Source organism: Ruditapes philippinarum, unplaced genomic scaffold (assembly GCF_026571515.1).
Source record: "Ruditapes philippinarum isolate M1 unplaced genomic scaffold, ASM2657151v2 ctg7497_1_1_1_1, whole genome shotgun sequence".
Lineage (NCBI taxonomy): Eukaryota > Metazoa > Mollusca > Bivalvia > Venerida > Veneridae > Ruditapes > Ruditapes philippinarum.
This window is the reverse complement of record NW_026862970.1, coordinates 30619-44053: the sequence shown is the minus strand read 5'-3', so window position 1 is coordinate 44053 and position 13435 is coordinate 30619. Positions and strand designations below refer to the sequence as shown.

The window sequence follows — 13435 nt, the reverse complement described above, 5'->3', positions numbered from 1 at the left end:
GTTAGTTTTTAGTTTATATGCAATAGAAACATAAATGTACTTACATTTAGGTACATCTTGATATATATTAAAGCTTTGAAAAATGAAAATCTCCCGAAAGCAATTAAACAATAGCAAGTCATTAAAAGCAATTTTGTTTTGGGTTTTACGTCACACCGACACAGCATAGGTCATTTGGCGACGTTCCAGCTTTACAGGTGGAAGAAGACCTCAGGGAAGACCTCAGGTGCCCCTCCTTGCATTATTTCAGGCACGAACGGGCACCTGAGTAGAACCAGCGACGTTCCGTAAGCTAGCTGGATAGCTTCCTCACATGAAAGAATTCAAAGTCCCTGTTGGGATTGAGGCGTTGAGGAGCAAGTGGTTTGAAGTCAACGACCTTAACCACTCGGCCACTGACGCCCCATTTAAAGAAGCAATAAACACTTACTTAAAGAAATTAGGTGCTACCATTCCCTATAGAAATTCATGCATTTTTATAACTATAATTAAGTTTTATGTCATATATATATTTTTAAGTCGTTAAGAATATAATATATTATTATAACAAGCATTGTAAATTTGCGTGAAAATATTCAGACAATTACATGACTTTCCTTGCTTGTTATTTTAAAAATGTTTTCCCAAATCGGCTACATTTTTTTATATAGTCGTTTAAATTTGAACTTACCAAATACTAAAATTGTCAAAATATTTATTTATTTTTTCCTAAAATAGGCGGGATTAAAAACGGAAAATGTAACAATTGCCTTAGAACCGGAGTCTGCGTCTTTATTTTGTCAACATATCCCGGCCAATAAATCTCTAAATTCACTTGGAAAACTTACAGCTGGAAGCAAATACCTCATTCTGGACGCCGGAGGTACAAAGTTTTATTGTTTTAAAATATCTAATCATCATAAAGAATCATATACATGCATGTGCACGCATGTATAATTCGCTTAACAGTGGGGGTCTTTTTGCATTTCTAAAAGTTGGCATTTCTTTATTTATCAAAATATTCTTTAAAAGTGAGTACTTATAATAAGCCCCCTCACAATATAGTCCTTATAGACGGAAAAACATTAAATAGTAAAACATATTTAATAAAAGCGAATAAAACACATTATCATTTTACTGTTAGGTGGAACAGTTGATATCACGGCACATCAGATTATGTCAGACGGAATCCTAAAAGAAATTCACCAAGCCACTGGCGGTGACTGGGGAGGGACAAAAGTTGATCTAGCATTTGAACACTTCCTATGTGAAATAACAGGTATGAAGATATTCGTTAAACCGTTGTAATGAAAACATACAGTTTAAAGTTACGATTACTTCTGTAATAAATCGAAGTTGAATCAAAATAGATATATTCTCGAGAATAAATTTGGCATTTACTCGTATGTAAATTTATAAACACTCAAAATGTGATATAACACAAAATACTCGCTCGATACGATTTCATCAGCACTGTATCAAATTAAAGTTTATATATATACAAGGTTAATATGTTCTACTTTAATATACTCTCTAGGTGAGGGCGTCATGGATTCCTTCAAAAATAAAGCAATGGAAGATTACCTTGATCTTATGAGATGTTTTGAGGTTAAGAAGAGAGAGATAAAAGCAACAAGTGACAGACAGGTATCTTTGAAGATACCTGTAGCTTTGATTGACCAGACTAAAGATCTCACCGACATAACAGTCCGGGAAAAGATTCAATGTACAAAATATAAAAACCATGTAGAGCTTGCAGGTGACAAAATAAGACTTGATCCTGATATTATGAAAGGCTTCTTCACAGAATCATTGGAAAGTATTGTCAGCCATTTGGAGGATCTCTTTCGTTTACCGCAGCTGCAAGAATGCCAAACAATACTTATGGTAGGTGGTTATTCCGAGTCGTCCATTCTTCAGGAAAGAATAAGAGCTTGTTTTCGAGAGAAGAATGTGATAATACCAGCTGATGCAGGACTTGCTGTTCTAAAGGGAGCGGTAATTTTTGGTCACAACCCATCTCTGATTGCGGAAAGAATATGCAAGTTTACGTACGGAACTAGGGCTTCACATGAAATGAAAAATTCATGCACCCATCGTAAAACAAAAACTTTTTTTGCAGAAGGTAAAGAATTTTGCGAAGATATATTTGACGTTCATGTCCGTGCTGGAGATGTTGTCAAAGTAGGTGAATGGCAAGAAGAAAAATTATATTTTCCGATTTATCCAACACAGACGTCTGTAACATTTATAATTTATTGTACGAAAGATCGCTCGCCTGACCTAGTGACTGATTCAGGCTGTGTACTATTGGGTGAGGTTGAGTTGCCTATGCCTGATACAACAGGTGGTGTCGATCGTAAAGCGTCTGCAAGTTTTCGATTCGGTGGTACGGAGTTAGAGGTGCAAGTTTATGATAAATCGGCAGGGACGGAAAGAAATATATCGCTGTCATTTTTAGGTTGATAATTGTGTTGAATTCATGTTACATTTCAACACTGGAACACTACATTTTAATATTTTCACACAAAGTCATTGTAGTTTGGGCGTTTTTGAAATAAAATGTCATCAAAGCAGACTCGTTCTTTTATATGAAAATAGATCATTAATACATGTCTTATTCGACAAAAAACATCCAATATACGTATGAGCAATGTTAATCCTGCTGTGATTTTAAACCGTTGCAACGTTTTATTTTGTTTTATGTGGGAGAAAAGTTTTAACATTTGTTAATGTTCTATATATATGGGATATTTTATAATATAATATTTCAAGTGTTTGTTTTTTCCGGACAGATCTATGCAATAATAATAAATAATATGTGACTTTAATCAGATAACGAAGATGAATGAAGTAAAGAATATGTCAAATTATTATTAGGTAATTATACATTTTACTGTACAATACGGGAATATATTTGGACGAGTGCTCAGATTTAAAGGTCATATTGCACGAGCCGATAGCGAGTCCAATATGACTTTCCAAGCTGTGTACGAGTCCAAATATATTCCGTATCGTACATTCAAATTTATAATAAACTTTTTGTTATATATCTTTCGTTTAATTTTAAATATCATCATCATCATCATCACACCAACAAATCATCCACTCCACGACCAATAACAAAACCACTATCATTAACATCATCAATGTAACCAATAAAACTACCACCACATCCACTATCATAGACCCATATCAAAAAAGTTCTAGAAAAAAAGGTTATAATTCATGAATGGTTTTGTTTTGTACATACATAAGTTTTAGGATTTGACTGATACAATGAATACTTTTTAGACGTTATTTATTTATTTATTTATTTATTTATTTATTGACCATTTTCTGTGAGTTAAAAAAATGACAGTTAACATTGTCTTCTATACATTGTTACAACTTACATTATAATAATTGTTTAATAAGTATCATAATTATATAATAGTAAATCCGAAAAATATCAAATTGACACCCCTTATCTCAATTATCACATTGACAATACAACAGAAACATATTATAAAACAGTAAATCAGGAAAGAAATATCACCAGCTGTTGTAAACATATAATAACTACCGTCTTTATGCAAACATGGTTCCCGGTCTTAATTTTGTTAGAGATTGAAATCGGAAACCAGACCAGCATCTTTTTGTGCACATGTACCCAACCGTTTAATATGAAAATAATATAAATTTTTTATCCAATACGGAAAAATTTTGGACGGTCACGAGATCGTTTACCTGAGAAAATTGTAATATGTGGTTGAAGCTACTAACAGTTTTAATAAAGCGTGATGTTGTTCTCTATAATAAAACATTTGTTACAAGTTACCTAGCTTTTTAGCCTTGACATTTCCGTATTTTAAAATAATGTCAAAGGATCACCTGCGGTATTTGATTCATATCTTCCTGTAGATAACAACAATCCGTATGATAAATGGAATCACCATGAATGTTTCGCAAATATAGCTTTTGAAATTGAATGAAACGGTTTGTTTTTGTCAACATTATCTCTTTTGTGGGTACGTGAAAAATATAGCTTGTGATCTGAACTTTGGTTCGTTTTTTCTGTTTTATTATTATTATTTTTTATCTGTTTGTTTGTTTGTTTGTTTATTGATTGTTTTCAGTAACTTGTGCTCGCTTATTCATCATGTAGTAATGTATTTGAAGCAACTAGAAACTGAAAACATGAAATTTTGAAACCATAATTCTAATTTATTTCTTAAAAGACATTCGTATACCTCTTGTGTCCTCAATTTTTTTGCTTTTCACACTTATTACCATAGACATCTGTAGATGTAGTAAACATGTTATACCATACTAAGGATGGTAAACTTTCTACAAAAACGTAAAACATGATAAAGGAACGTAACGTATAGTATAATGTTTTACACAGGAAAAGCAAACTGATTTTCAAGGCAGTGTTAACAAGCTTTGTAAGGTGTAAAACTCAAGAACTGACCCACTGCCCCAAATGAAGCTGATTGTCATATGTCATATGTTCTAATTGAGGGATCTCCAATTTCAAGGGTTTCAAAAAGCTATAGTACGACGTTTTGTGTCCCACTCGCGTTTGTAACACGTGTTTTTGACTAAATAGAACTTGTTATGAGGTTTGTGATGACTTTACATGCTTAAAATACCTTTTCTCCTTCATTGAACCTGATAAAAGTGACTAAACATATATCGAATTTTGTATTTACCTTACTTTCAAAAATGTTTTGCATTAGATCTATTATTGGAAAGAAAGTCTTTTCTTAGAAATCGTGATAAATAAAAAGGGAATTATTACAAACAAGAGTAATTCAGCAAATTTCACAATGTAAATATATATCATCATTTAAATCTGGGAATTTCAAAACAGTTATAAAACTGTCTGCTTCAATCTTGTAACTTTAAAAAAAGCGATTCCAGTACGCACTTAAAAGATAGTAAGTCAAATTTAGTAAGCCCGCTTGCCAGGTCAAATGGTCACTCTTCCTATCTAATGATGATGAATAGAATACTGAAAATATAAATATTAAATATGATAAAAACTTAAATTCTACTTTTACCTTGAAAGTTCCCATATTTCTTACAATCTGTTATGTAAAAATTCGCTCGTTTCCATTTTGCTACGTAACAGCCATCTTTGACGTTATTTCTATGGCTATTTATTAGACAGTAACTGCTATATATACTTGGCGATTCAAATTGATAAAGAATACTTTTAAATAGTGGTTCAAAGTAAGACATGTCCAAAGGATTTCGGGAACGAAGTATTTACTGTTCAAAATAAAAATCATCAGTTATCCGTTTCGTAGCTTTTGTAAAACAATAGAACATATCTTTCGAGAATGTATCTACAGAAATAAATTAATGGACAACATTTGGATAGATAAATTAAGAAAAAAACATGCACAGTTTAAATAAAGGAACTTTGTTGTTTGCATAGTTGTTAATCCCCAGTCACATTAGAGTTTAAGACAAGTTGACAATCACCAGTGACCACTGGTCGCGGACAATCTTTAAAACGTCTTACGACGGTCATCGGTGATCTTCGATAGTCGCAGATTATCTTATTTAGGTCCCACGACCAATTTCAGTCGTAGACAGGTTTTTGAGGTTGCACAAAAACCTCTCTGCGATCAAACAGGTTGCTAGTGATCTTATAAGGTCTTAGGCTGTCGCACTTTCTAGCGACGATCGTGCGACAATCTTACGACAGTCTTTACAAATTGCCACTAGTCACTGATAATCTTAAGTAGTCTTTAGTAATCGTGTGATGTTCGTACGACAAGTTGTAGGTGATCGCATGACAGGTCACGGGTAGTCGAAAGTAATTCTATGCAATCTTGAAACCATCGTACGTTTGCTGATGCCCTGTCGTGCGATTGTCAATGATGATTGGTCGAACTATAATCGCAGAAGTGAATTTATCTGTTCAAAGAGGGCTTGGTCGCAGACAATCGCCGATGATTGTCGGTTTTACACGTCGCCGGTAGTCGCAAGTAATCGTAAGCTCTAGTGTGACTGGCGTTTAAGGGAAAAATACAATATATTAAATAATTTTTTTCAAAATACATATTCCTATACGCATGACTCTTAAAACAATGATTTCTTTAGCTGAAACAATGGATAATATTTCATTTGTTCTAAACGTTAATGAATCAAAGCTAATCAAATATGGATATATTAACCGGTTAAAGAAAGACTGGAACACTGTTTCAATATATTTAATTCGGTACTACAGTTTCTTATCCAAATATTTTTTCCATCAATCAATTATGTGATTCAACCATATACTTTGGAGTATTCCTTTTGTATCGGCCTTCAAATGTCATTTTGTTCATCAAACTAGTGGTCTGCTTAAGTAATTTAAGATTTACCCAAACCAGAAGTGCGCATGTGAGCGTGTGCGCGCGAGTTTGTATTTGTGTTTATTTGATGTTTTCTTTTGTATATAAGCATCTATTCATCCTATATCCGCTCTTATTCTTTATTTTGAATTGACTTGTTTGCCGTTATATTATAACTTTATGTTGTTTGTCATCGCTTTGACATGCAGCCACAACTTTACGCATAGTCTTAAACAAATACACAAAAAAAACAGATCGAATAGTGCTAAGTTTAAACAACTGATGCACACATATTTACTTACGCTTTTATACAGAAAAATAATACATGATTTTATATAACAATGCAAATGTATTATTTCATAAGTCGACAATAAATTCGAAATATTTTTTGATATGTTTATTTTCAAAGCTAAATGTGTCCAATAAAATCGCAAGTGATGGTAACCTTTTCCATATCTAGCTAAACACCTAAATATTGTGTAATGAAAATATCGAAATTTTAAAAAACCAAATGTACTTTATTTTTAAGCATTAGATAGATTCGAAGCAAATACACAATGGATAAACGAGTTTTTGTAGTCGCAAGTAGCACGTGCTTATAATCGGTAAAAATAGTACACATTTCATTGTTTCAACTCGCAAGACAAAGTACACTGATTTCGTTCATTCAAAGTCAAAGGGCCAAAAACTCTCTTCAGTAGCTACGGATTTCCAAATTTATCCCCAAAATGAAACTTTCACTTCACGTACTGTTCCTTCCCTTGGGTCCTTCACTTTGACTTCTATTTCTGTTTCGCCGAACAGAAAATTCAAATCAACGCTTCGAGAACATCCACCAGTTGTGTCAAGCATTGGTATTGTAACGCTTCCCAATTTCACACAACCTGGATCCGTAACTAGCTCAGGATTTTTCTCTTCTGTACAGTATATACCAAACGTTATACTCTTCTGTAATGGTTCGAGCGGATAAAATTGTTGTGTTTTGCATTCTGTTCCTAGCTTAATGACATCCCCAGCTCGAACATGCACGTAGAATATATCATTACAGCGCTCAATACCATTTTCGAACGATTTATTGGTAGGCAGATGTTTGCAATTTGTAGTGTAGTCATGACTGCCATTATTCCCATATGTATACTTACAAACTCTTTGTGAAATCACAGTTGGATCGTGACCATATATCACGGCTCCTTTTAAAACAGCGAGCCCGGTATCTGATGGTATAACGATTTTCATGTTTGAAAATAGTTCCTTTATATTTGCTGAAGTAAAAGCGACTCCGAATACCCACCTACCATTAACAATGTTTTACAGTCTTTCAACTCCGGTTTATCAAGTAGGTTAGTTAAATGATTTGTTATATTTCTCAGAGATTCTTGGAAGGAACCATTCATAACATCTGAAGGAAGTTTTAGTTTGTCTCCAGTTAACCGTATACTATTCTTGTACTTGGACTCGGCTATTACAGTTTGAACCGATGTACCTCTAATTGCCTTTACGGCATCAATCAGAGAAACGGGTATCCTTATGGTCACTTGTGTGTCTGGTTTGGCTTCTCTCTTCTTGATCTCAAAGCTTCTCATCAGATCCAGATACTCTTCTACGGTATCATCTTTAAACGTGTCCATAACATCTGTCCCTGTTTCGTTTGAGTATGAAAACAAAATGTTTATTAGCCAGATATATAAAGGTATTATAAGTATCAATCAAAGTATTATCTTGTTTGAGTGATATAGAAGATAGAATATTGTAAACATCAGAACAGGCAGAAATTTCATTAGTATATATACCCGTTACAAAGTATTTGTTATGGATATAACATAGAAACGAATAACTACCTTTATCCAATTTTGTGCATGAAGGTAGCTTTTATGATAAACAATTTCATGTCAAGTACAACTTAATGTCTCATAATTTTAATGTGTTAACACATTGAATAATTTCGTCTGTTGGGATAGGAGGCCATTTATGAAATAATGTAAATGAATCACTACCCATGACTTCAGAGATAAACTCTTCAAAAGCTTTGTCAACCATGGTGCCACCCCAATCTCCTCCGCTAGCCTTGTATATTTCCTTGAGCTCATTAAATTGTGTTGTTTCATGCACTGTTATGTCAACTGTTCCTCCTTTAAAAGTATCGTAAAATAATAGCTCGTACTGTTCCTTTTTTACGTATATGATATATGACTCATAGCAGTTCAGATATTAACAAGTTTATTAAATACATGTACACATGAAACACTGAAAAATTATCAAATTTTATATGGTTATAAATATATTAGCATCTGAAAATATGCAGTAATGCTAGTTCTACGGAATTAACTGTAATGCTTAGCGGTAAAATACGTTTTAATTGCATGAACTTAAATGTCTTATATAGATATAACATAATTTTAGTACATATTTAATAGAAGTTCATCTTCTTATAAAAAAGAACGGTTATGTACCTCCAGCATCTAGTATCATATATTTACTCCCGCTTTCTAATTTCCCGAGGGAGCCCTGAGTTCTTGAAGTTGGAAGTAAGTGACAATAAATAGATGCAGCTTCCGGTTCCAGGGCAATGGTGAGACACTTGTCCTTTATTCCAGCCTTGAAACGTTACAAACACACTGGTTAATATAATAACCTTCATTTAAAAATGTATTCATTGCATTTTTGAAATGTACAACATTACAAGGACATGTCATGGACAGTTATTTGCATTTATTACAGCCTTTCATGAACAGAATGAACCAAATCAAGCAAGCATTAATTTTCAATTCGCCTTTATGGTTTCCATAAAATCGTTTTGCCGATCGGTTTTTTATATATGTTATCTAAATAGTATACACACTTTAATATAATAATACAACAAAAGAAATCTTACATCTACTGCAGCTTCTCGCATAAATTGTTTGGCTACATCGCTCCATATTGCGGGAACTGTTAAAACCCATTTTACGTCGTCCTCTGTCAAATTTTCATCCAGAACCTGTTTCTTTGACATGCCCATAAGATCATCTATAAGGTATCTTATGGATAATGTAAACACTGTCTTCGCCATCAGAGATTTACCTATTGCATCTTCAATCGTAAAATCCTTCTGGATACCCTGTAAAGAATAATAAATTTGTAAAATATTAAGCATTATCAAACAAATCCTACAATATTTTCAATTTTACCGTTTTGGGTTTTCTTCAGCATTCGTATTTTTTCTATTTCATAAAAAAGTTGCATATATATAGATTCAGTAATATTGCCTTAATTTGATCATTTTGTGGAGTAGAATCGGAAAACCTAAGCATACATTTCCCCTACGCTCCATTCGCAGCTGAGAATACACCCCGTTGCTTCACAGTAAGTAAGTGAGCGAAAGTGAAACATTCGACCGATGTGCAGAAAGGTAACATTTCCCCCCACCGCGCTAAAGAATGAATTTATTAGTACGTACTAGTATGTGCATTGGGGAACGAAAATGTTCTGAGAATTAATTCTGTTAATATGAGATATCTACTAGTAAGTATATAAGTAAGCTAAATTATCTATTAAAATTTCAACATATTGCAACCGTAAAGGAAAACTCAGTACCAAAATAAGTCTTCAATACTGAAGACACGTGTCGTAATTAAAGACAAATGACCATTTTCTTTCGGTTCAAACACCACAGCATATCTTCTTTTTACAAAATAAATGTAAGCCTATTGTATGACATATAGACGTGAAAGTATATATAAAGTATGTGTAAAGTTCCCCTGTACTTCGCTTCAATGTTGTTTTATATTTCTGGTCATTCGGTTCGCTGTTAAGTGTTGAAAATTTGGTACCGCTCAAATCGGTGCTAGAGGGCATGGGGATGTTGCAATTTTTCATAATCTCTCATGTTTAAACTCAATCAAACCGAGTCTGCAATTTATATACAATTAGTTGTAATAAATTATTTCGGAGAATCACCCTTTCTCCGGATTCTGCATAATGCTGTTTAAAAACACTTCAAAGGCTTTAAAGAAATAGGAAATTGCTATTGCTTAAACAGTTTGTTAAGGACGTTTACTAGCCCTTATAGTTTTATTTCATCTTCGTTCGAATAAAAATGCAAATGTTATAAATATCTATTTAACTTACAATTTTGTCATACAGCTGCATTTTAAATCTCTTGAAGAAATACCATTCTTTATGCTGCTGCTCCTCTGCAAGTTCAGCATACTTGGTTTCAGCATCAAAACCAAAGCTATCAATTGTTTGGCCATCAGGATTGATGAGAATCGTTGTGGGTCCTTTAATCAAATTTCATATTTTCTATTATGTGTAAAATCAATTGAAGACTTGTATACATGTAATAGCTTAAACTGCAGACATGTATGTTTAATCATAGTCATTAATAATGCCCCATTTAGAAAAAAATATTTACAAGTACAGTTAATTGTATAGATTTGTTTGATATTTCAATTTGACTGTATACTTTTCAAGGGACTTTGGCTTTTTTAATGTAGAGAAGCTATCCAGCTCGCTTACGGAAGACCGGAAGTTCAACTCGGGTGCCCCTTCGTGCCTAAAATAATACACACCTAAGGCCTGCCTATACAAGAGAAGTTAGAAGCCATACTGTCAACTGTGTCGACCTTTCTTTAAAATCAAAACACTATTCATATAAATAACTAAATGAAAATCAATATCCTTTATTAACTATATAATGTGCATCTACGTATGCAAATACTGTAAACTATATTTGTCTTTTTAGCAAAGAAATTTAAATCATCATCAAAGCTCATATTTCCTTAAACACATGAAGCTTACTGATGTACCATAACTAGACGGAAAATCGCTTGATTGTATGTGTGTACACTTTCCGGCAAATGTAATTCTAAATCTATATTTCCTTGCAGCACATGTCATGTTCGCAATAATAACCCTTATGCTTGCTTTTAACATTTTCATTAACTACACGGTAATAATCTCTCTAATAAATACAGTATGCAGATAGATCGAGATAACAACTAATGTGTATCTTAAAAATAGATAATGGTACACACATTTAAACATATAGAGTAATTGAATAAATCAAAAGATTGGCATAACTTCTCTGAATAGGAAAGAAAACAACCATTTATACAAAAAAATACATTGAAGCGGCTATAGTAGTATACAGTATGTAGTATAGTAGTATGAAAATACTAATTTACCTTTTAACGATATGGCGGACTGTAATCCTGTCCATTGTTTTGCCGTGACCTTTGTTGGCTCAACATCAAACTCATGTTTGAACGAAAATCCCCAACTTGAAAAAGTTGTTCCAAAGTCGATTGCTGCTACCACTAAATGAGAAGACATTGGCATATCAAGTTTGTTGAGTTCTTACATAACTATAAAACAAATTGATCTGTATGTGTCGTTTTGTTAATGAATTTTACCGTACTTTCGGTTTTGACCATTTTTGGAAAACGGTGATTTGGTTGTAACGTCAGCTGCTAAATATAAGTTGAAAGAGTACCAGCTGTCGTCATGGTGAGAAATAGAAATAGTTGATAAACACAAACGAAAATTGAAAAATAATTGGGTGTACAGTGTTTTGTTTTAATTTTAATTCTTTTTATTTGACTGTATTGTCTTTACAACTTACCAAAATATACTTTATAGAGAAGTTTCTTTTAGGAGATATTAGAATGGCCATTCGAATTTTCCGGTTCCATATTTAATTTAACTTCACTTTTTTTCTGGTTCTATTAGCAAGCCTTTTTATTTCTTTTTTGATACATACTTGATGATTTTTGTAACTTTTTTATCTATTAAGCGGGAGGGTTTACCGGTGTTTGATTAAATGTTTTTTAATTGGAAAGTTAGTTAATGCAAGCTCGGATCCAGATGTGGGTTTAGCGGGTTATGAGCATTTTATAAATGCTTTGTTTGTAAATTAAGGATATTGAATGATTGTAAAGTTGATACTGAATTTAATGCACGAGTTCAATGAAACAATATTGTGCTCGCCAGAGGCTCACATAATATTATTTCAATCAACGAGTTCAGTAAAATTAGAAATAAACTTGCATGAATTCAATCTTCTGTTTATCACATACCAAAAACGTTTGAACTGAAAAAGAAACATTTTATCTATTTATTGACGCGCTTAAAGTCTTACATTTAGTACGTCTTAACCCTTGTTTATATTATTATTTATAAAGATTTTTGACATGGCCCTATATAAACGGTTGTTTGGAAATATAACCCTAACCGCTAGGTCCCGATTATTCGAGGTCCCAAGAGAATCTTTTCATAAATAATGAGGGGAACCACTAGGCAATGTTAGATGCTTAATACATAACGATAGATAAATAATGCTTCTAGTTCACTTTTTGCCGTCATGGGTAAGTTTTATACCGATTTTTACTTGTTATTAAAATGTTTCACTGGAAACACCTACTGAGACTGGATCCCACATATGTGCTTCTTCTTACACGTACATAGTATAATTGTTATGCACAGTTTGACGATGAAAGTTTGGTTAAAACCGAATATACTAAAACGTCGGAATTTTATGTATAAAACTTTGGCAAACCAACTGTATTTCTGTCACATGCTGAGAAAAATGTGCAGCCTGACTTAAACACGGGACCCCCAGAACACCGTTCCGCGGCTTTACCGACTGAGCTTTCCGCCCGATTACACAGTCATTTGTTTCTCTAAATAGTGAACAGTTCTGGAAATCTCTTTGTCCCCGAACTTCTCAGGATTACAGAGATATGTGAATTAAACTCTAAGCTATATATAGTCATGGTCCCTTGTTGTGTGCCAATTGTCGCAGCTGAAACGGCACTAAGGGACTCGTTGACTCTGCTGTGAGTTAAAGGGATTTGAAGAAGACAAGAATACACTACTCAAAATATTTCTTCTCCAGTTAACCAAAACCGTGGCCTGCGACGGCAATTTCTCAATTCAAGTGTGTATGCGTTGTGCAGATTAGTGGGGAAATTGAAAAAGTAGCAAGAAAAGATGCTCAAACTATGATGTATAAATGACGTCTTTTGGATATGGGTTAAAGTGTAAGAACTACAGGTAACAATAAAGGACATAGACAATAAAACATAATTCTTCAAAGATAAACATGAACACGTACATATCGAAGACATGGAAAACTTGGCATAACATGC

At 33.3% G+C, this 13435-nt stretch overlaps 2 protein-coding genes across 2 annotated transcripts; one reads left to right on the top strand and one right to left on the bottom strand.

The window, feature by feature from the left end:
- The first annotated feature begins 1126 nt into the window (after positions 1–1126).
- On the top strand, positions 1127–3287 carry LOC132720812 (heat shock 70 kDa protein 12A-like). Its single transcript, XM_060705033.1, has 2 exons — positions 1127–1258; positions 1517–3287. Exons 1-2 carry the CDS (start codon positions 1156–1158, stop codon positions 2443–2445), a joined length of 1032 nt encoding a protein of 343 aa, XP_060561016.1. The 5' UTR covers positions 1127–1155; the 3' UTR covers positions 2446–3287.
- A 3403-nt stretch (positions 3288–6690) lies between these two features.
- Positions 6691–11753, bottom strand: LOC132720813 (heat shock 70 kDa protein 12A-like). The gene is given in 7 exon segments (XM_060705034.1): positions 6691–7543; positions 7546–7947; positions 8303–8437; positions 8759–8903; positions 9181–9405; positions 10416–10567; positions 11474–11753. Coding segments are annotated over 7 exon segments (1731 nt in total). The 5' UTR covers positions 11628–11753; the 3' UTR covers positions 6691–7025.
- Between the last annotated feature and the right edge of the window lie 1682 nt (positions 11754–13435).